General features: G+C 36.9%; 1 protein-coding gene across 2 annotated transcripts in view; it reads left to right on the forward strand.

Moving 5' to 3' along the window:
* The window catches only part of LOC124644273 (ATP-citrate synthase), a 59,784-nt gene extending 37,133 nt beyond the window's left edge, over positions 1 to 22,651 (forward strand). For both annotated transcript variants that reach the window (XM_047183538.1, XM_047183537.1), the window contains exons 3-24: positions 318 to 423; positions 1,439 to 1,624; positions 2,333 to 2,446; positions 2,993 to 3,072; positions 3,501 to 3,759; positions 4,267 to 4,479; positions 4,871 to 5,028; positions 6,287 to 6,449; positions 7,025 to 7,192; positions 7,659 to 7,782; positions 8,524 to 8,621; positions 9,136 to 9,234; positions 9,731 to 9,846; positions 11,658 to 11,798; positions 12,444 to 12,583; positions 13,361 to 13,509; positions 14,003 to 14,092; positions 14,732 to 14,874; positions 15,923 to 16,085; positions 17,113 to 17,246; positions 18,444 to 18,650; positions 19,393 to 22,651. In XM_047183538.1, coding sequence (XP_047039494.1) covers positions 318 to 423; positions 1,439 to 1,624; positions 2,333 to 2,446; positions 2,993 to 3,072; positions 3,501 to 3,759; positions 4,267 to 4,479; positions 4,871 to 5,028; positions 6,287 to 6,449; positions 7,025 to 7,192; positions 7,659 to 7,782; positions 8,524 to 8,621; positions 9,136 to 9,234; positions 9,731 to 9,846; positions 11,658 to 11,798; positions 12,444 to 12,583; positions 13,361 to 13,509; positions 14,003 to 14,092; positions 14,732 to 14,874; positions 15,923 to 16,085; positions 17,113 to 17,246; positions 18,444 to 18,650; positions 19,393 to 19,555 — 3,214 coding nt within the window. In that variant the 3' untranslated portion in view covers positions 19,556 to 22,651. The remainder of the gene's footprint in view (positions 1 to 317; positions 424 to 1,438; positions 1,625 to 2,332; positions 2,447 to 2,992; positions 3,073 to 3,500; positions 3,760 to 4,266; positions 4,480 to 4,870; positions 5,029 to 6,286; positions 6,450 to 7,024; positions 7,193 to 7,658; positions 7,783 to 8,523; positions 8,622 to 9,135; positions 9,235 to 9,730; positions 9,847 to 11,657; positions 11,799 to 12,443; positions 12,584 to 13,360; positions 13,510 to 14,002; positions 14,093 to 14,731; positions 14,875 to 15,922; positions 16,086 to 17,112; positions 17,247 to 18,443; positions 18,651 to 19,392) is intronic.
* Positions 22,652 to 24,276: the final 1,625 nt, after the last annotated feature.

A 24,276-nucleotide genomic window follows, 5' to 3' on the forward strand; every position in this document is an offset into this window, starting at 1 on the left:
ACCCATCCATATAAGCAAATCCACGGATACATTATTGAATTCCAAAGTTACAAAGAATACATATAAAACTAAGAAAAGTTACATGAGTTGCCTGTTCTGACATCGACCGACACAGGGACTATTATGTTGATGTCTATTTATTTATTTAACAGTTTATGTACACACACAGAATACAGAGAAGAAGTAAAATAGAACAGATAGTACAATGTTGTGACAAACATGTTGATAGTTTTTTTTAATATACTTAAATGCTGTTCATTTTTGTGTGAAATAAACTTATTATCATTATAATAATTGCTATGATGTTCTTCTTTCAGGCACATAGCTCCTGGCACAGCGCTGGTGCCGTGCCGCTTCGCCACCTTCGAACAGGGCACCGTCTGGGAGGACGAGCTCGGCAAGAACCCATGGCTCGCTAAGGAGGTAGGGACTTGTACCAAGTAGGAAAAATATTTGTGGCTTAGTTAATAGAGTAACATTACAGATTATGATCAAATGATGCTATCAGATCTGTTAAAAAAAATTGAGTTAGATACAGCGAAAAATATATTTGTGTTTTATGTATTATTTATGCATATATGTAAAATTGTTTATAATTTTTAATATTATTTATGAAAAAGTTGAATTTTTAGTCTTCAAAAAGGTCAAAAGTTCAATTAAAGGCCTGAAGGTAATTTTGGTAAATAAATAAGCTAAAAAATAATTTACAATATTTTCATATTTGTTTAAAATGATGCGACAGCAAAAAAAAAAAAATTGCTGGAAATGAATACTTTTGAAAGTAAAATTCATCATTCATTCATTCACTCAAGAGCTAAAAAAAAAATTGTAGCTAGCTGTTACTGTGGTTCCATTGACCAAGAGACAATATATCGGGTGTGTCGTTCATAATCACATTAAATTAAATGCGTTAATATACTGGTTAATATATGTCGATTAACACAAAGATAAAAGAAAAATTCGTAAAAATAAAAAATAAAAAAATTTTCAAACAAAGTAAATAGAATTAAAATGTGAGAAAATTAGAACACCATATAAAAGTCAGTCATTACAAACAACTGAAATTCTCCCTTGAAAACTGACAGCTGTCAACTGATCAAAACATTCGATACTCCTAACTTTATCTCTGCTTTACACATGATGTTGTAAATTATAAAAACGAAAAATGACTCCGGTGGTTAAACCACTGAATGGATTAGGTTATTTTTTTTACAATTCGCCATAGAATATCATAAAGTATGTGCGATAGGATTTAATGTGATTAGGAACGACACACCCTGTAATAGCCTATCTATGACACTTCCAAAATAACGAAGATTTCTATTGCTAAAGAATTTTCAAAATTAGTTTAAGATATCCAGAGATCACCCCCTACAAACTCACAAACTACCTCTCTATATTACTTACAGCTTATTCACAACACCCCTTTCTTCCCCAGCAACTAGTAGTCAAACCCGACCAGCTGATCAAGCGTCGCGGTAAGCTCGGCCTAGTAGGAGTCAACAAGACCGCAGCCGAAGTCAGGAGATGGCTGAGCGAGCACGTCGGCAAGGAACAACAAGTTGGCGCCGCCACGGGGAAGTTGCGCCACTTCATCGTCGAGCCTTTCGTCAAGCACGATGCTGTGAGTATTCCTAATGATGATGATGATGTCCTCTTAGCTGGTTATCGGCTACGGCGGCTGTTCTCATGTAAAGAGAGCCAACTGCGCAGGACATATTATCATATCCCGAGCCTTTTCCCAACTATGTTTGGGTCGGCTTCCAGTCTAACCAGACACAGCTGGGTACCAGTGCTTTACAAGAAGCGACTGCCTATCTAACCTCCTCAACCCAGTTACCCAGGCAACCCAGTACCCCTTGGTAAGACTGGTGTCAGACTTACTGCCTTCTGAAGACCAGTAACGACTGCCAAGGATGTTCAATGACAGTCGGGACCTACAGTTTAACGTGCCATCCGAAACACAGTCTTTGGTGTCCAAGATATACTTAGAAGTACATACAAACTTAGACCTGTAATTGAACCCTCAAACTCAGACCGTTCAGACAGACCGGCTCGGAGAGGAGAGCAAATTCTTAACACGTTGAAAACCGAGTACTTAGTATTTGAAGTTGCTTTTGTCATTGAGAATGCTCGAAGGCGCTCGGTGTGAAATAATAAGAGGAACCGATTCGGCTCCTATCTGTGTGAAAAGAAAAATGCGCGCCGATGCTCTCCGAGCCGGTCTGTTTGAACGGACCCGTATAGTTCTTTACCCATTAGGCCACCAGGACTTTCGTAATATGAATTGTTATTTCTTCTTCTATTAATGTTTATTTTTTCTATCTTCTAGAGCGAAGAGATGTACCTGAACATAATGTCTGGACGGCGATCAGACACGATCCTGTTCCACCATCAGGGAGGAGTGGACGTGGGTGATGTCGACGCGCTCGCTCTCAGGCTTGAGGTGAGTCACCCCATCTGTTTTGTGGCCGCGGTCAGCAGGGACCGGGAGCTTAGGAATTTTTGTGAAGCAGCTATTTAATATGACTAGCTTCTGCCAGCGGTTTCATCGGTAAAATGTAGCCTTTCACGATAAACGGGCTATCTAACACTGAAATATTTTTTCAAATCGTACAAGTATTTCCTGAAATTAGCGCGTTCAAACAAACCAACTCTTCAGCTTTATAATATTAGTATAGATAAATAAATAGGTGTACATAACAAAATAATATACTTACTATAGATTTTCTATAATAAATAGAAAGATACGTGAGTAAATAGAATTCGGACACTGAAAATATCTTTGAATATTGGAAAATATAATCACAAAACAGGCCTATTTCAAAAATGTCTCCTACTAAAATATAACGACCGTAATTTTTTATATTTTTTGTCTAAAATGCTGCTTATATTTCACCAGTATGAGTTTCTAAGACATTATTTTTTATAGACGCAAAAGCAAGTTTGTTTAACTAATACACAATTCTAATGTTGGTGTTATTACTTCCAGGTGCCAGTAGATACCTTCCCGACTGGTGAAGATATCGAGAGAGTGCTGCTCAAAAACATCAAATCTTCTGCAATGAAAAGGTAATTAAATTCTGTGTTCTTAGCGTTTTTCCCACATTCATTGGTGTAAATGAACATAAAATATAATGGTGTATAAAGTATGTAATAAATAATTTAAAAAAGAGAACTTACATTTTGTCTATTTGTTTTATGGATCGCATTTTATATCATTTCATTTTTTTTTATTAATTGTAGTAGGTATTTGTAGCTAGTTTGATGTTATTATTCTTAAATAAAGTCTATAGTTTAAAACGTCACCTTTTTAATATGTAATTTCGTAAAAAAAAGCTTCATAATAATCTTCTTTTTAAACGACTTCAAAAAAGGCACATAATTCTACAATCCCCTTTTTTAACCAACTTAAAAAAAAACATTTTACAATTTGACTGTCTATTTAATCCATTTATTTTATTATGCCAATTTTTCTATTCATTATTTTTCTTCCACAGATTGCTAACAACCTTCATTCTAGCTCTCTACCGTGTCTACGTAGACCTATATTTCACGTACATGGAAATCAATCCCATAGTAGTGACAAACGAGCGCATATACCTTCTTGACTTGGCGGCCAAGCTTGACCAGACGGCTGACTTCATCTGCGCCAAGAACTGGGGGGAGGTGACTTTCCCCCCTCCTTTTGGAAGGGATGCTTACCCTGAGGAGGCCCATATTGCTGATTTGGATGCTAAGAGTGGGGCTAGTCTTAAGGTATGTTGGATATTTTTGAGTGCATTTAAGAGACGATTTTGTCAAAACAAAATTAATAGGCCACTTTCTTGACCGACTGTACTAAATGATTTTTAAATTGACTTCTCTGTCGGAAGGAAAAAGTTATTTTGTATCTAAAAAAATGTTGAAGAACTAGCTGTTTTCCCGGGAAACTTCTCGCAACTGAATAAAATATGACCTTTGCAATAGCATATATTTGGGGGTAGTCTAGCTTTCCCTTTACTAGTTAAAAGCTATAGATACTATCCTCGAGTAACATAGGCTATATTTTGCCCGGGCATGGGAAGAAATTCCCTCGAGATGCGATTGAAACTGCCGGTAACAGCTAGTATCAGTATATATTATGCATCAGTGATATGAATTTTAAGGAAATTAGTAATAAATTAGAGCACGAAGTTTTTTTTGTGTATAAATTGAAATAGGTACTTATGAAATTTTTAAACAATATAAGTTTACTATAATACTAATTTGACATTTCCCTCCCAGTTGACAGTACTAAACAAATCGGGCCGCATCTGGACGATGGTGGCCGGGGGCGGCGCCTCGGTGGTGTACACCGACACGATCTGCGAGCTGGGCGGCGCCGCCGAGCTCGCCAACTACGGCGAGTACTCCGGCGCCCCCACCGAGAGCCAGACCGCTGACTACGCCAAGACCATCTTCAGCCTCATGTGCAGGGAGAAACATCCTAATGGCAAGGTAGGAATAAGTTGTTAAAGAAAAATTGGACCAGCCGTTTTGAAGTTTTTGACCCCCAAAAGTAGGTTAATGACCCCAAAAATTTTCATCACCAAAATGTCGTGAACCATCCGTCGTTTTGGAGGGTTTGACCTCCTTAAAAATTGGTTTATGGACCTCAAAAATGTCGTCGAAATTTGATGATCATATATTGTCATATTTCATGAAAAAAAAAACAGTGTCAAGGAAGGTGTGTATTGCCCATACTTTGACTCAAAATAACACATAGGAAATGGTGAAAGGTGGGCGTTTTGGTGCTGTCTTTTGTTCTCCTGACCTTCAAAAACTGCTAATTTACAGCCTACTTTGAACAAATTACTTTTCGACTTAATCTTTTATCATTTATTTCCAGGTGCTGATCATCGGTGGTGGCATCGCTAACTTCACGAACGTGGCCGACACGTTCCGCGGCATCATCACCGCCATAGAGACGTACAAGGACGCGCTCATACAGTACAACATCACGATCTTCGTGAGGAGGGGAGGACCTAACTACCAGGAGGGACTTAGGTTAGTACTTACCGCATCCGCATAAATAACCATAAATATTTTTGGCCCCATTTTCAATCGCGTAAATGCGAAAACTGATTGCCGAAAGTGTGTGATACCACACCCGGATAAATACATACCCCGAAACATCTTTAGCCCCATTTTCAGTCGTCTAAATGCGAAATGTCACGCCGAAAGTGTGTGATGATTTTTTTAGGATCTATCATTTAGGCGGCTGAAAAATAATCTTCGTCCTATCTCGTACCTATTGTATTTTCCGCGAGAAGCTAGCGATTTGTAACTTTTTTAGACGGCTGTGAAAATAGTTTTCGACTAAACTAAACCTTTTTTGTGTATGTTCCGCATTTTTTTTACTATTGTCGGAAAGCCTTAATTTTTTCCAAACTTGCTTTGGGAATCAATTGTTTTATAAACATGGGTCACAAATAAAATCTTTGCTTTCGAGTATTCAAGATTGTATGGAAAGAATATTTTATTTAATCCCAATTTTCAAATCACTTATAGTTCGGCCATTCAGAGAATGCGTTCCTGACACGTCGCGATTGAACTGACGACGTAACTTTGCAATGGCGTTGCAGTTACGATAAAAATATTTTTGCTGGTTGTTTACCGTTTTAACAATTGAGGAGCATTAAAACAACATTATTATATCAATAATCAATGAATGTTATTACGTCGTCAGTTCAATCGCGACGTGTCAGGAACGCATTCTCTGAATGGCCGAACTATAACTTCTATCTATCTTAGAATAAATATGTCAGTTTGACGTATTCTCTTTTCTATACAAAAGCTGTCATAGCGTCGAACATCATCATCCTCCAAGCCTTTTCCCAATCATGTTGGGGTCGGCTTCCAGTCTAACCGGATTCAGCTGAGTACCAGTGCTTTACAAGAAGCGACTGCCTATCTGACCTCCTCAACCCAGTAACCCGGGCAACCCGATACCCCTTGGTTAGACTGGTGTCAGACTTACTGGCTTCTGACTACCCGTAACGACTGCCAAGGATGTTCACTGACAGCCGGGACCTACAGTTTAACGTGCCATCCGAAACACAGTCAATGGTGTCTAAGATATACTTAGAAAGTACATACAAACTTAGAAAAGGTGCATTGGTACTTGCCTGACCTGGGATCGAACCCGCGCCCTCATACTTGAGAGGTTGGTCCTTTACCCACTAGGCCACCACGACTTTTTTAGCGTCGAACATATTTTTGATAAATATGGACCTTCAAAAACAAATATTTTTCTCCTCCACAGACAAATGCGCGAAGTAGGACACCGTCTCCGCATCCCCCTCTACGTGTTCGGGCCCGAGTCCAACATGACGGCTATTGTGGGCCTGGCCCTAGGCCAGTCACCCATACCCAAGGAGCATCAGTTGGACTACGCGCCCAAACAGCTGCCCAAGCCTCAGGCTGCGGTGAGTACCATGATTTACTTAAAGGCAGCCAGTCTTTTGGGCACGTTTCTGAAGGACAGTGATGCGGAGGAATACTTCGCCGCTTAATCAATGCTATTTTATATGGTTTTTCTTAGTAGATAAGTAGTTTAAGGCTGTATATACTGTAGTGTACATATTTTATTGAAAATATATTTTTCTTATATACCTAGACAATAAAGAAATGAAACTTTTAAATATGTAGGTATATCAAATTCAATAGTACACATACCTAAATTCTTCTCTTAAGTCTGACAAATTGATCTATGTTGAAATCCGCATCGAAATCGATTCAGTTAAACGTGTGATAATCACGCACAAGCGTACATGAACACATACATACAATACAAATATATAGGTCAAACAGAAAACCTCCCATTTTGAAAGTTGGTTATTAAATTTCATATATTTTTTTTTTATACCTTAAAACAGAGCAACATGTTGTGGACTATGCTTAATGTTTTCACGAGCTGATATCTTTAGAGTAAACTGCCGATTGGCCAGAACGCCATTATACATTATTTTAATATTTCTAAAATACCTTTTCTCTTCCACAGCCAAAACCCAAGCTGGACATCCCAGAATTGACCCCCAAACTGCTAGACCTCGTGTGCTCTCAAGCGCCGACCAGACAAGACCTCGGCCAGAGTGTGACGACCGTCATGTCACTGTTCTCTGACCGCACCAAGGCAATCATATGGGGCATGCAGAACCGGGCCATACAGGTATGTACCTACAACTGTAATTGAATTAGAAAAAAAAAGAATAAAATGGAACAAATATATTCCAAAAACATGGCTGACAATCGCCTTGGCCAAAAACCAGAACTCGGCCGATAGTCAGCCGGTAATATTATAGATGGAGCCATATAATATTGTAGATGGAGTCTACTTTGAATTTAAAAAATAATAAATTGGTGCAAATATAATACAAAAACATGGCTGTCAATCAGCAGCCTTGGCTGACGTTCAGCCGCCTCGGCCACCGATCAGCGGCCTTGGCCGACAATCATCAGACACATTCAGCGGACAATCAGACACCTCGGCCGACAATTAGCCACCTTGGCCGACGATCAGCCGCCTCGGCTGACTATCAGCCACCTTGGCCGACGAGCCACTATTTACCGTTTAAACTTCTCCGCCTTGGCCGATGATCAGCCAGCCCTCATGTACTCGTATTTCTTCTCTACAGGGCATGTTAGACTTCGACTATATATGCCGTCGCGCGGAGCCGTCCGTGGTGGCCATCGTGTACCCCTTCACGGCTGATCATAAGCAGAAGTATTACTTCGGCAACAAAGAAGTGTTTATACCAGGTTAGTAACCAAAAAATATGATCATCATCTCCCAAGCCTTTTCCCAACTATGTTGGGGTCGGCTTACAGTCTAACCGGATGTAGCTGAGTACCAGTGCTTTACAAAGAGTGATTGCCTATCTGACCTCCTCTGAGTTAACAAAAGTATATTTACTTTATGACGGGTACATAATTTTCCAATAAACATAATATATAACTATAGCTGTTTCCCGTGGTTTTATCCGCGTTTCGTAGTAACTGCATTGTGTACTAGAATAAAGTATAAGCTATGTCACCCGGGAATAGTTAAGCTTCCCAGCAGTGAAAGCATTTTTCAGATCGGTAAAGGGGGAAAATAAAAACATTAATATAGTTTTGCCTGTTTATTTCACAAAAGCCGGGTACCTGCTTTCCTTAAATAAAACAATTATGCATGGCATAAAATTACTTACTTGATTTTTTTACAAGCTCTTAAAATAATCACAACTTACTCGGAGAACCTTGCTTTTTCACCGTCTTCAAAAAAGGCGATGTTCTGAATTCCTTAATATAAAATAAACCTCCTCCTATTTTGAACTGGTTTGTTTAACCAGTTCAAAATAGGAGGAGGTTTATTTTTCAACTAACTTCCTCAAAAAATGCTTCTCAATTCAACATTATTTTTTCACCGACTACAAAAAAGCTAGAATTTCCCAATTTCGCTTTATTTCTTGAATTCCGTCCTCTTAAAATAGTTTATAACTAATATGATTTAATTTCCAGTGTTCTCTGACATGGACGTGGCTATGCGCAAACACCAAGAGGCGACGGTGCTCGTCAACTTCGCGTCACTACGGTCGGCTTACGACAGCACTATGCAGGTAAACTATTTGTATTACTAGCAGTTTTTAGTGATTTTAAATATAGTCGTATGTCACTCGAAGATATTGTTCGAATAAAAATTTGTTTGAAACCTTCTTTAGTAAATGGGCTATCTAAAACTGAAATATTTTTTTAAATCGGTCCAGCAATTTCTGAACTTTCATTTAAACAAATATTAGCTTGTTCTACCAGCATCCCTAGGAGAGTTCTTCCCGCACTCGATTACAAAGTATCCTGCACAGGAGTGTAAAGTAGCTGTAACTGTCCTATCTCAAGCACGTGTTTAGCCATTTACCAAATATCATGTTAATCGGCTCAGAAGTTTTGGCTTAAAACAACGACGGATACACAGAGAGAAAGTGCTACATTATGACCTTTAGAGCATTCCGAATTAATTAGTTTTGCATTTATTAGTAGAAGGAGTATACACTAATACTTACATTTTTACATTCCATTACTGTGCTATTTTTATTATGTCAATTAAATTAACTATAACTATTGTTTGTGGTTCAGGCGATGCAGCATCCTCAGATCAACACAATTGTGATCATCGCCGAGGGTATCCCGGAGAACATGACCAGAAAGATCATCAAGTTGGCTGACACTAGAGGCGTGAGTATATATTGATATTTTTTTAATATTGCCAACTTTATTTATATTTAAAGCTTTACTTTTATACATGGAATTTAGTTTATTTAGGAGAATGCTCTGATTGATAGCGAGAAATTCAAATATAAAATATAATCTTATCATTCGCGGTAGTACCTCAAAGTAATTTTCAATGTCTTTCTTACTATTTAAAAGTAACCCGATAATGTCTTTAATCGAAGATATAAATCATTTGAGTCAAAAAATTACATGATAACCACTTTTTTAATTAACTACGTATAACGAAACCATAACCAGCCGCCCGTTGGTCACATCGGCGATTTGAAAGCTGAAAAAAGTTTGGTTATACTTTTTAAATTGTGTCAGAGGTCGTCCGGCGAATTTGAGAAAACTGACATTAGCTAGGGCTGGTTAATGATTAAACCTGCAGCTCACTCGGCTTGTATAAATGATAAATAATGATAAAATCTTATATAATTTTTATTTTATTTCTATCCAGGTGAATATAATCGGTCCCGCCACAGTGGGCGGTATCAAGCCGGGCTGCTTCAAGATCGGGAACACAGCCGGCATGATCGACAATATTGTTGACAGCAAGCTCTACAGGCCCGGCAGGTATGTTCATAACTACATAGTAAAAAACAAAGTGGAGACCACGGACTAGCAAGCGCAGCGTAGGACGTCCACCAACGAGGTGGACAGACGACCTTATAAAGGTCGCCGGAAGACGCTGGATGCAGGTCGCTTCCAACAAGTATCTGTGGAGATCAAAGGGGGAGGCCTATGTTCAGCAGTGGACGTCCTATGGCTGAGATGATGATGATGATAAACAAAGTCGCTTTTTCTGTCCCTATATCACTATTTCCTCGTGTCCCTTTGTGCGCTTACATCTTCAAAATTACGCAACCGATTTTGATCGGGTTTTTCTCAATAAAAGTGATCGAAGAGGAAGGTTTATATGTAATAACATCCATTAAATAGTGCGGAAATACTGTTATCCCGTGCGAAGCCGGGCCGGGTCGCTAGTTTTATTATAACTGAGTCTTCTCCGTGGCTTCGTCTACTTCCTTTGTCAACTGAGTCAATCTATCCATGTTATTCTGATGTTTTTTAACTCGAGTTCTAAATTCTTACAGCTGTTTGTATGTGAAAAACTAACACACTCACTATAATATTATACTAGGGCAGATTTCATTTAAAATTTTTAATAATTTATCTAAGATCTGATGGTGTAAGAGTGTATTATTTTTCCCGACTGATAAGAAAGGCTGTAACATTCTTCCTTTTCTTGCCAGTGACAAAAATATATCTAGAAAATCAGTACTTTTTTGTAATAATTCAGTATTTTGCTCTAATTATTTATATTTTTATATTTATCAATTCAAAGTTTTTCTTTATTTATCCAAGCATTTTAATAAAGGACGATGGGCGTTTTGGTACCCTGTCCAACAGTGTTGATTTTAGTACCATTGCGTAGGTCTTGGCAAGGCAAAAAATGTTTACTATGACGACTAGTCCCAAATCCTTGTCCATTTCGCGTGGCATCGACTAATAGACTGTGTAATGTTCAAAAATCATCAATGTAGATGTAGTTCTTGAATCCAACTGTATTGAATAAAAACTGGTAAAGTAACAAAAAAACAGGAATTTGGCCTTCTTAGAATGTTTGCCTGCCCACTGCTTTAAATAAAGACTGTGCAAAACCTTTGCAGTTCACGCAGAACTAGCTTATGTATTTGATGAAAGTCTTTCAGTATCTACAATCAATTAAAGTTGAAAAGTCAGAAGACGATGTTTACATAGTACATATTACGACTCAATCTTGCTCCTCAAGAGGTGCTGAGAAAATGATGAATTTCTTCTTAAAAAAAGATGAATAGAAATGTTTTGAACTTTCGTCAAATCAGATGACGATTGTGTTTCCGTAGTAAGACTCCATAGACTATTACAATCTTTAGATTATAATAGAGTGTATCTCAAACAATGTAAGATGTATATTAACTTAGTTTAAAATTATTACACTGACGACATATGCCTCTTAATGATTTTGCATATATGGATGACATAATTGTTGCTATGTCGATTCAATTTTTATCGTCACTCGGATCGGACAGCTTATTGAGGCAAGCCCCATAGTTTTTATTATTCTTCACGTAAATACCTTTCTAATGATATATCATACGTTACTGTTGGAGCGGGTACCAAATCCCATACAAAGTGCCCATTGTCCTTTCCAGTACAAATAATTAATAATCCTTTCTTTTATCTCTTTTATTCTAATTTCCTTTCACAAGTATGCTGCAAAAGATACCTTTAGAAATTATTACCTCTGTAAATTCTTTCTTTCCTGTCGTCTTTCTTTCTCTATCGTGTGTGTACAAAATATAATTCCTAAATAATTCTTATATCCTTTGTCTCCTTTCTAGTGTCGCCTACGTATCTCGTTCAGGCGGTATGAGTAACGAGCTGAACAACATTATATCTAAGGACGCGGACGGCGTCTGTGAGGGAGTCGCTATCGGAGGTGACAGATATCCGGGGACCACGTTTATTGATCATTTGTTGAGGTATGTATTTTATATAGTGTTTCTTTAGAATATTTATTGGTAAAAATTAATGTATAAACATATAGTCAAACAAAAGAAAATCTTGCTTTCTTTTATTTCATTTTTTCATGATTAAATAAAATAATGGAAATAGTGTTTCTTTAAAATATATTATTCGTCGAAATTAATGAATAGTCAATAATTAATTGCTTTTATTATAATATAAAATATATGCTATGTCAGATTTTGTTGCGCATAAATTCTTATTCTCTGTTCCGAATCTCCGTTCAGCTTGGAGTTCCAAATTTAAAAGAACCTTAAAAGACATATTATGTAAATAATTGTAATAAAAAAGAGATACAATTGTCTAAACGTACGTGTTAAACTAATTTTGGGCCTATTTTCACTACCGACGACTGGTCTTTATGATTTTCACAATCAGTTTCAATCATCAGTTTCAATTTACATAAACTGTTGGTTTGAGAAAAGCGAAAGTCTTAAAAGTTTTCTTAGTGAAAATGTAACTAAAAGTATTTATGATCATGCATTAGTTAATAGACCCTTTTTGACTTTTTCAGAATTTACAAAACTACGCATTTTGAATTTAATAATCGCCTATTTTTCTAATATATAATAAACCTTTAAACTCCCTATTTCCCCCCTCAGATACGAAGCGGACCCCAACGTGAAGATGCTAGTGCTACTAGGCGAGGTCGGCGGCGTTGAAGAGTACCACGTGTGCAGAGCTATCAAGGACGGCAAGATCAAGAAGCCGATAGTCGCCTGGTGTATTGGTACTTGCTCTGGTGAGTAATAACATTATATTAACTAGCCATTTTCCTACGGTTTCACCCACGTCCCGATATAAATACTTTCCGCAGCCGGATGGTGACAAAAACTATCATATGTCCTTCTCCTGGGTCTAAGCTACCTCTCCTGTAATTTTCAGCTTAAAATGCTTGAGTGATAAAATTTGTATTATTTATTTATTTATTGCTTATTACAAGGTACATTATATATTCTAAAAGGTACAAAATGTCCAACAAAACTGTATACAACAGTTTGTCTGTTGGATCAGATTATATCGCATGTGTCGTACCTAATCACATTCAATCCTATCACATATACTTTATGACATTCTAAAGCGAATTTAAAAAAAATAACCTAATCCATTCAGTGGTTTAGCCACAGGAGTAATTTTTCGTTTTCATAATTTATTTACAACATCATGTGTAAAGCAGAAATAAAGTTAGGAGTATCGAATGTTTTGATCAGTTGACAGCTGTTAGTTTTCAAGGGAGAATTTCCGTTGTTTGTAATGACTGACTCGATGGTGCTCTAATTCTCGCACATTTTTATTCTAATAACCTTGTTCGAAAAAATTTTTTTTTTCATATTTGTTTTTTTTTTCTTTTTGCTAATCAACATAATATGTATATTAACCAGTATATTAACGTATTTAATTTAATGTAATTAGGTACGACACTCCCGATATAATAAACTTTGCAAGCATTCCTCCATTTTTTTTTTACAAAAGAAAGTACCCATAACCTTATTTTCACTTATCTTCTCCCTTCCCACAGACATGTTCACATCAGAAGTACAGTTCGGCCACGCTGGTTCTCTCGCGGGCTCGGCCATGGAGAAGGCAGTCGCCAAGAACGCCGCGCTCAGAGCGTACGGCGCTGAGGTGCCCGACTCATTCGATACGCTCGGCGTGTCTGTTAACAAGGTTAGTGTCTTCTGGTTTTCAAAAGATATGGTGGGAGGGTCTTCTGGTTTTCAGAAGATGAGTTTTTTTTTTGTGGGGAGGGTATGATTTTGAGTTCCTGTTTGAAATGGAACAACTTGTCAATGGAATTGTTAAATCAAAAAGTGTTAATGGACAGCTTTTACCTTTGGTTTGTTCAGTTTTCTAATGTTAAAAAGAAAAGTAATGTAACTCGGCGATTCCTGCAAGAAATGTCGATAGATATTTTGATTTTTTTTGGAAATCGTAGAACTTAGTAAAATTCTGTATTTATTGTACTTTTGCGTGTCACAATCTTTTCATCTATGAATTAGATTTTTCCTCTGTTTCTGTAACCGATTAAAATACAGCCTATGTCACTCTAGAATAGCGTAACTTACCAACAGTGACGGTTTTTTAGTAGTTTCGGAGCCCGTACAAACCAACAAAATTTTTAGATAAAATTATTACTTACATATTTATTTTCTATCTACAGGTTTACCAGAAGTTGGTGAAAGAAGGCAAGATTATCGTCAAGGAAGAGGTCGACCCACCCAAAGTACCCATGGACTACGACTGGGCGAGAGTAAGTTATATTTTAGCCGGTTTCACCCGTTTCCTAAGGGAACTACTTCCCGTACCCGGATCGGGTGTTTGTTTCGGAAGCCCTAAAAAGCTTAAAAATAAATAAATGAATAATAATAAATCTGCCAAGACCTAAGAAAAGATGGATGGATTGCCTGAAAGATGATATGAATAGCAAGGAAGTGAGTGTCAGAATGACGAGTGACAAGGGAAAATGGAAGAAAATGACATGTTTAATGAATAGTAAAATTGGGAACAGGACAGGAGAAAGAAGAAGAATAAATCTGCCAAAAAACCTTTTTACTTGAATTTTCCTTTTTTTTCTAAGGAGAAAAATATATAATTTATATAAGATACTAACATACATTATATTATGTACACCAAAAACTGCGTACCACAAAAACTTTCCAACGTCTGTTGTTTAAAGAAATGCCATATTATGACGTTGAAATAAGGTCCGTTTTGCAGCCACACTTTTTTCAGACAAGTGTTCAACAGATGTTTAAGTTTTTGTAGTAAGGCTGTTACTATTTAAAATATTTTTTGTTGAGTAGGAATGCGAGGCAAATGATCTGCTTTTCCCTTTCAATATATTCCTAAAGAACACTTTCTAATTTCTAATTTCCTGTTTTGTTTTTAGAAACTAGGCATCATCAGGAAGCCAGCAGCCTTCATCAGCACGATCTGCGACGAGCGAGGCAACGAACTGTCCTACTGCGGCGTCCCCATCAGCCAGGTGTTAGAGAGACAGCTGGGAGTCGGCGGCACCATCAGCCTGCTGTGGTCAGTGGGACACTCTTTAATATACTCTATATAATATAGGAATTAATTTTAAGAAGTGCAAAAAAAATCTGGTGGTCCAGAATCATTAACAGAACATTTGCATCATCAGTAAAAACCCAAACAGCAACAAAAATACATCATCTGTGAAAATTTCAACTCTCTAACTATTACGGTTCATGAGATACAGCCTGGTGGCAGACGGACGGACGGACGGACAGACGAGCGAAAACAATAGGTCCCCGTTTTACCCTCTGGGTACGGAACCCTAAAAAAGAATTTTCATTTTTTTATCCGCCTTAAAATCAGCAAAATATGGATACCAACTATTCTTACGCGCTTGGAGCAGCGCTCGCGTCAGTAAACTGGTTTCGTGTTGCCACCGTGCCTACTATGACGACTGTGACCGTACTATCGGTTACAAAATAAACATCTTTCGATATCAATAACTTTTCTTTTTTGTACTAAAACACAACAAAATAATAATATACGTATCTATAAAACTTATTTAACTATGAGTTGACAAAGTTTGCGCACTGAATAAAATTCATTCCTATTATTTATTCTATATTTTTATTTTGTTGTTTTGTTGTAATTAAAATATATACAGGGTGTGTCGTTTACAATCACATTAAATCCTATCGCATATACTTTATGATATTCTATGGCGAATTGTAAAAAAAATAACCTAATTCATTCAGTGGTTTAGCCACAGGAGTCATTTTTCGTTTTTACAATTTACATCATCATGTGTAAAGCAGAGATAAAGTTAGGAGTATCGAATGTTTTGATCAGTTGACAGCTGTCAGTTTTCAAGGGAGAATTTCAGTTGTTTGTAATGACTCACTTTTATATGGTGTTCTAATTTTCGCACATTTTTATTCTATTTACTTTGTTTGAAAAATTCATTTATTTATTTTTACGTATTTTTCTTTTTTCTTTTTGTTAATCGATATATATATTAACCAGTATATTAACGCATTTCATTTAATGTGATTATGAATGACACACTTGATATATATATATATTTAATCAAAATGTACTTTCCCAGGTTCCAACGCGAGCTCCCAGAATGGGCTTCCAAATTCTTCGAGCTGGTCCTCATAGTGACTGCTGACCACGGTCCCGCGGTGTCAGGCGCCCATAACACCATGGTCACCGCCCGTGCTGGCAAGGACCTCATATCATCAGTCGTCAGCGGGTTGCTGACCATCGTGAGTAGATCTTTATTTGGCTAGCCGGTTCATTAGTACTTTTGAGGTCTAGAGGCAGCTGAGTATCAGGGTTTTATGTAGAAAGACCGCCTATCTGACTTAGTCATACAAATATAAATAAAGTGTTAAATAAACAAAAAAAATATCCATGTAAATTCTGCCAGTAAAACTGGGAAACGGGGCAAGAATAAGATAAAATTACTGGTTAATTAACCGACATCAATAAAAGGAGGTTCTCAGTTTGACCTATATTGTCAGACTTGGGAGGTATGGGCTGCGAGTTACCGCGGCCCTGGTACATAAAAGGCCTACGACGGAACACGACGGTTTTCAGCCAGTAAGAGTCTGACACTCCCTCACCGCTACTAACACACAGCGGGAGGGGTCTTTTGACGATTTATGACGTCGTTAAAAAAGACTTGGTAAGGCTATTATTAAGATAAGCTTTATTTTTTGTATATTTTTAACCATACTGTTCCTGTTCCTGTTACAGCCTTTTTTTTTGTTTTTTATTGTCCCACTGCTGGGCTGCGGCCTCCTCTCACACGGAGAAGGATTGAGCATTTATCACCACGCTTGCTCAATGCGGGTTGGTGATTTCAGACTATATAGTCCAGGTTTCCTCAAGATGTTTTCCTTCACCTTTTTTATCAGCCATTGGTGTCCAAGATATACTAAGAAAGTACATACAAAATTAGAAAAGTTGCATTGGTACTTGCCTGACCTGGAATCGAACCCACACCCTCATACTCGAGAGGTTGGTCCTTTACCCACTAGGCCACCACGACCTACTAATAACCATACTATTCATTATTTATTATTCTATATATTATTTTATATTATTTTTATCCATACTACCCATGTTCAAACTATTCTCCAGATAAAGTCCATCCAAAGGTTGTCTGGAAGAAATCGCTGACTAGCGATAAGACCGTCATTTGTACTCTTCTTTGTGTATTGTGATGTCCTGTGTTGTAAATTTTCTTTTTTCTATAAAGCATAATTTAATCTAATCTATCTTCCACAGGGCGACCGTTTCGGTGGAGCGTTAGACCGCGCGGCTCTGGACTTCTGCGCGGCGTATGACCGCGGCCAGCATCCGCAGGAATTCGTCAACGAGAAGAGAGCTAAGGGTGAACTTATCATGGGTATTGGACACAGGTGAGCATCAGACAGGATATAGTTAAATAATAATAATGGCGTCCACGGCCGATTTCGGCCACGGCGGCTGTTCTCATATAAGGACATTAGCAAACTGCGCAGGACATATTATAGTGCACGAGCATTTGCGCAAACACAGGTGCACTCACTATTCCTTAACTCTCATAGCGCGATGGGACGATAATCCGACACGACCGGAGAGAGATCAATCGCAGGACCGACATTTACGTGCTCTCCGATGCACGGGTTTATCAATCACCAGCTTCCAGGCTCCGGGCTGCTTTGTGAAAGTCTTCTAAAACCCACAAAGCGATTTCGGCCCGACTCGGGAATCGAACCCGAGACCTCGTGCTCAGCAGCCGCACTTGCGACAGCTAGACCAACGAGGCAGTTAAAACACACAGTTACACAATATTCAACCAGATTTGAATCTCAACAAGTACTAACGGTCGCCGGAAGACGCTGGATGCAGGTCGCCTCCAACAGGTATCTGTGGAGATCTAAGGGGGAGGCCTATGTTCAGCAGTGGACGTCCTATAGCCGAGATGATGATAATCATGAAAGTACTCACGACATTTAAATGTAAAATATTTGTTTTATTGCAAAAATAGTAAATTCATTAAAGACTTGTAAAACAGTGTAAAGTTTTTAAACAAATATCGTCGAGACTTATTTTCAGATTTTCCGATTTTGCAAAACTTATCATCTATTTCGCCTTTCACGTTATTGATATTGATATATATACTGGTATTATAAAGTCAGGGGTGCTTGTTTTAGGAACTACTGTCTAACTTTTATAGTAATCTGTGCTACTGGTCTGAATTAACTTCAAACTTCAAATATTTATTGCGATCTTGAGTGTACCTATATGAAACCCTGTTAGGGCGCAGCAATACAATTTTAATATAAAATGACTTACAAACTATTTAGTTAATCTTAGGCTACATACAAAATTAGGTTAATTACAAAAAAATCCTTTAGTATAAAATAGCCAATTAATCGAGCAGGACTAGAAGCTACTTTTTATGCGGCTTAATCCGCTTTCAGAAGCTAGTTATGTATGTGTGGCTGGCTGTGAATGTATGTTTTGATTTGTTTTTCAGCATAGTATTTGTCAGACCTGGAAGAATGTTTAGGTTAAAAAAACACGACTTTTTTCGTTTTTTTTTTTTTAAACCAAAATTTTCAATTTCCCAGAGTAAAATCAATCAACAACCCCGACTCCCGAGTACGCGAACTAAAGGCCTACGTCACAGCCCGCTGGCCGGCGTGGCCCGTGACGCGGTACGCGCTAGACGTGGAGGCCATCACCACGCGCAAGAAGCCCAACCTCATCCTCAACGTGGACGGCATCGTCGCCGCCGCTATGGTCGACATGTTCCGCCACTGTCAGCTCTTTACGCAGTAAGTCAAGCATTCAAAACCGACACAAGAAATAGTAGGTTTAAAAAACGCTGGTTCTGTATAGGAGTCCAATAGCGATATGTTCAGACGCTGTCAGCTCTTCACACAGTAAGTTTTAGGAATAATTTTTAACCGACTTTGGAAATAACAGGTCCGAAAAATGCTGTTAGAGTCATTTTTAACCAACTTCGGAAAAAGAAGGTTTGAGAAATGCTGTCTCTAAAGGGTGAGTCGTAAAGCGACAGGACAGTGAGTACGCAGTAAGTTATGCAGTCATTTTTAACCAACTTCAGAAATATAAGGTTCGAGGACCCCATTAGCATTATACGCAGTAAGTACACACCTTGGCTTAATCATGACCGAAATAGGAGGTTCCTAAAACGCTGGGTCTAAAGGGTGAGTTGAAAAGCGACAGGACAGGGTTCAGTTGTTCAAGCAGTAAGTATTAGGAGAAATAGAAGGTTCGAGGACACTATCAGGTCTTCATGGAGTAAGTATCACACACTGGCTCAACCAAGCACGAAATACGAGGTTCCTCACACTCTGACTCTATATATCTTCATGCAGTAGCTATTACAGAGTCATTTTTAACCGACCTTGGATTATCAAAAGAATGTTTTTTTTAGTATTCAATTATATATCCTAACACCAAAAAAGTATAAAATACACTTGAAAAACATCCTCCTTCACACAAATTCCTTAACAAAAAAATCCTATATTAACCCGCCATCTTTGTCCACAGGGAAGAAGGCAACAACTACATAGCAATGGGCTCCATAAACGCGCTATTCGTCCTCGGCCGTACCATCGGCCTAGTGGGCCACTACCTCGACCAGAAGCGCATGAAACAGCCCCTATACCGCCATCCTTGGGACGATATCACCTACATGTCACCACTTAACTAAACCATTTGAACGTTCCCTGGACTGGACATTGAGAATTTCAGCGTTCATTATACTGGGCACTGAGAATTTCAGCGTTCACTTTACTGGACACTGATAATTTTAGCGTTCACTATACTGGACATTGATAAGTTCAGCGTTCACTATACTGGGCACTGAGAATTTCAGCGTTCACTATACTGGACACTGATAATTTCAGCGTTCACTATACTGGTCACTGAGAATTTTGCTTCAAATTTCCATTTTCTTTGCGATAAAAATAGCCTTTCCTATAAGCCTATATTTTCGATTAGATTGTATGAATCGTTTATATGAAGCTTCAATCTCCAATCGAAAAACAATAGATGGTTTGGTTATTGCAATCCGCAAAAGGTTGAAATGTCACAATTATATTCGGCTACATACAAAAAAAAAGTCCGAAATTTTTCAAAATACTGTTGACCAGTCCAGTTCAGGGTTGAAAAAACATTAAAATTATAAATATTATAAATAAATAATGTAGTGGGATTGTAAGTAAAAATGTTAATAAAGATCCGACGCCTTCATTCCATTCGTGGGCGTGGCCAAAATGGAGTATTTTTCGACCATTTTCAAAATTAACCATAGATAAAAAAACGCGTAAAAATACATCTTTTGGACATTAAGAACTTAGTCACTTTATTGTCTCGAAATTATCGTGCTTTTTTATCTGTGGTTAATTTATGGTCATAGAATAAAGTGTCAATGGTCACTCGATTTCGGCTGCGCCCGCGCATATCATTTATTTATTTTTATATTCAGGGTTTCTAAGAGCGCTTGAGAATTGAAAAAAGTCCTAATAGAAAAATAAAAATGGTTGATTGAATTTTTACTAATTAATTGTAATTGTTTATTTTTAGTATTTAAATTGAGTAAATATATGTATGATTAAATAAATGGGACTTTGGGATGGAAATCGCGTTTTTTTCACGTGATTTTTTTTTATATTTTCTCGAGTGCTCGAATCTATATTTAAGTACCTACTATAGATCTGTTGTTGAACTGATAATAGAAATGTTTTACAGTAATTTAAAGTTTATTTGACGAATAAAGCACTTTAAAACTACTTCAAAGATTTTTTACTAAAAAAAAGCGATTTCCCGCATCCGGTTAAATTTTGAAACTGGTCTGTAGTTACGAGTGCTTTGAAAATATTGATATAAATGGGGATGTGAATAATTTCTAATTTTAAAGTTAAAAAATTGTTACTGCCCTACTAAATTTTTGTGACTTTGTGCGCCTGAATCAAAATATATGCTGTCTAGACTGCAACGAATATATATTTTTAGCGAAATATATGTTATATAAAATATACACAAAAAATTTGGCCTATAAAGCTTTGTATTTTTTCAAAAAAAAAACGCCAATTTTGATTATACAGGGTGATTCGAAAAACAATGTATATTTAGCCAACCACCCTGTGTGTGCCTTTAAAAGAAATATTATATAAGAATAAGCTGCTTTTCATGTCCAATTTTAAGAAATATGCTTAAAAATAAAAAAACATATATTTTATATAGCAACGAAAACGTCTTATATATGTATTTATAAATAAATAGGTAACGCGGTCGTAAGTACATTTAAGTGTTGAATTTTTAAGAAAAATGTTGAAAAAGAAATTTAAATCGAACAAAAATATATTTTTGCACTTAAAGATAGAAGATGTGTGGTATTTATTTATCAAGGATTTTTACATTTCCAACTTAAAAACGGCTTAACCATATTCTATGATCATTAATGAATTTATTTTCGCCAAAAATGGCAGAATTAAAAATAAAAACAAGATAAAAAATATTAAGATTTTTTTTTTTCTTAAATAAATTCTTGTTCTAATAAATAAATACCACACATATTTAACTATCTCTTAGACTATGCACTGGATCATTATAAAAATATAATAATTGTTTAAATGTGGTAATTCTTATATACTTAGAAATATTAGTATGGACAAGATGATACGAAAAAGAACAAAAAAAAATCTCAACTCTTGGTTAAAATGGTTCTCGCCGAATTCAATGGCGTTTTGCAACTAACTTCAGAGCTTATATGTCACTCGCTGTTAGCTAAGCCGGCCTTACACTTGTAAGTTTCGCTCACGTAAGTAACTTACGATAAATTTACAAATGTAAAACTCTTTCGTAAGTCGCTTACAGTAGAATCATCGGCGCGAATCTTGAGCGCTGACCTTCACCGGCGCAGAAGTGATTTATTAGCAAAGAACCAATCCCGAGTGACGGCTATGACGCGATGCACTGCGGGCCAATCACCGCTTTAGCCCGCCCCCGCGGCTCACTTCATACCACAAAAGGGACCCAGTAAATTACTTCTGCGCAGGTGAAGGTCAGCGCTAAAGATTCGTGCCGATGATTATAATGTCTTAGAACTTCTTGCAAATTACGGAAGTTACTTCCGTACTTTGGAAGCAAGTGACAAGTGTGAAGTCGGGATAAAAATGGTTACGAGCCGCCATAAAATTTGGCGATAATCTTAATTTATAAAAAAAAATTTTTTGTTTTCTTTGCTCGTAATATCTTGTCTAGTTAAATACTGCACTGTTGTATTAGGTTTGTCACAAAAATGTCTAGACGTTGACGTGTCTATGTGTAAAGGAATAATTTAAAAATATTAAATTCTATCGCTTACGTTAGGAGAATTAAATAAAAATAAAACGTTCATTTTACTATGGGAGTTAATTATTTAGTAGTTTACAATGCTAAAGAAAATTACTATTTTATATCGTAATTTTTGAATTTGTTTCCAATGACATAATCTGTAATAGACAAATTAAACTATTTTTGAACAATAGCATTTATTCATTTGAAATATAGTAAAAATACATTACACCAAACTTGATGGCGTTTCGCAGCTAACTTCAGAGCGTGTGGCCTATATTTCTATCGAATCTTGGATATAAAACAAAAATAGTACATTATTATGGACATAATTGACGAAAACTGGACGCCTTGTATCGCGAACGTTGTTTAAAATAATATAATTTATTGGTGTAACTGTGAAATGGTTGGTATATGTAAATATTTGTTTGTCAACTAATTTGTCATTATATTTTTTTTATTTACTGTATTCGTGGGTTTTATTTCAACAATAATAATCCTTTTCAAACTCGTCAAAGACAAAATATAATTAAGAGGAAACATTTACAATATAAGTGAGTATAATCACTTATAATACCACAAGAGCTTCAAAATTATCGGGTATTTTCCGATAGGTTCGTTGCAAACAAATGAAGGAGTCAAGTTTTTCAGGTTAAAAAATAACGAGCGCGAAGCGCGAGTGATTTTTCCTGAAAAACTTGACGACTTTATTTGTTTGCAGGGAACCTTGAGGGAAATGCCAGATAATTATGAAGCTCGTGTGGTATTCGGGAGATTATTTTTCCGTCCCAAATGTCGGCCACAACCTGTCAGTTTGACGTAGCAACGACCAGAGAAAATATTCAAAAAATTTTCAGTATAATACCATGTAGGTTGTACCACGTGACGTCGAATGGTGCAATTCTATTGGTCGATATTTGGGTCGGAAAAATAATCATCAATAGACAATAAAATGTGTTACTATTAACATGAAAATAATCGAAATAATGTTTTAAGATGCGGGAAAAATAACTTATTATTTGATTAACTAGCTTCCGCCCGCGGCTTCGCCCGCGTCGTGTTATATCGCGTTTCCAAGGGAACTCTTCAAAAGTCCGGGATAAAAACTCCTATGTTCTTTCTCAAGGTCATTTTATCTCTGTACCAAATTTCATTAAAATCAGTTCAGTGGCTTAGACGTGAAAGCGTAACAGACAAACAGACAGAGTTACTTTCGCATTTATGATATTAGTAGGGATTATTTAACAAATATAACAAATATTTGAATTGAAAAAAGGCATTGATGCTTCACTTTTTGAATTTGCCTGAACTACTTATTTTTTATTTAAAACCACTTGTGTCTGCCATTATGCATAAGATGACAGCTGGTTGAATTATGCAATTACGCAAATCCACTTTTACCGCCTTATTTGTGTAACGGACACAATTAAAATACTATTAGAAATTATTGCTATCATGACTAAGTGTAAATTATAAAAATTGAATATTGCACCCTTTTGCAATGGCTTAAGGTCCATTTTTGTATTGGTAGTCTTAACTAGGTTGGGAATGCTACAACTGTGAATTTATACTATGGGTAATTTATAATATAGGTTGACACGTGGCGACAAAATGTTTGGAGCGATCCACTCTTGATCTAACAAAATACAGCTCCCAAAACGACCACCTTTCACCAGGGGCCTGATTCTCCTAATTTTACTTAAGCGACATACAATTCACGTTCGACTGAGATCCGATCCGATATGTGGCATTCTGCTATTTTTTTATTTAAAATAAACGTTTTTATCCTTTTCTGTCATTCAATGATGAATCATTTTGTCTGCAAATAGTAGAGCAAACTACCATATAGAATCGCAAACCAATCGAATGTCGTTTGAATACGATTGGTCTTATATTAGTAGCAGTATGCCCGATATGGTTAAAACTGCAATTGCGATCATATTGCGATTCAATTTCTATTCGATTTTGACATTATTAACTTAGGAGAATCGGGCCCCAGTTACCATTCATCTATGTTTGAACACGCCGATCATGATGGCAAAGTAGGTGGTATAAGTTATTTTTATTGCAACATTTTGAAATGTTCTAATGACT

Source organism: Helicoverpa zea, chromosome 29 (assembly GCF_022581195.2).
Source record: "Helicoverpa zea isolate HzStark_Cry1AcR chromosome 29, ilHelZeax1.1, whole genome shotgun sequence".
Taxonomy (NCBI): Eukaryota; Metazoa; Arthropoda; class Insecta; order Lepidoptera; family Noctuidae; genus Helicoverpa; species Helicoverpa zea.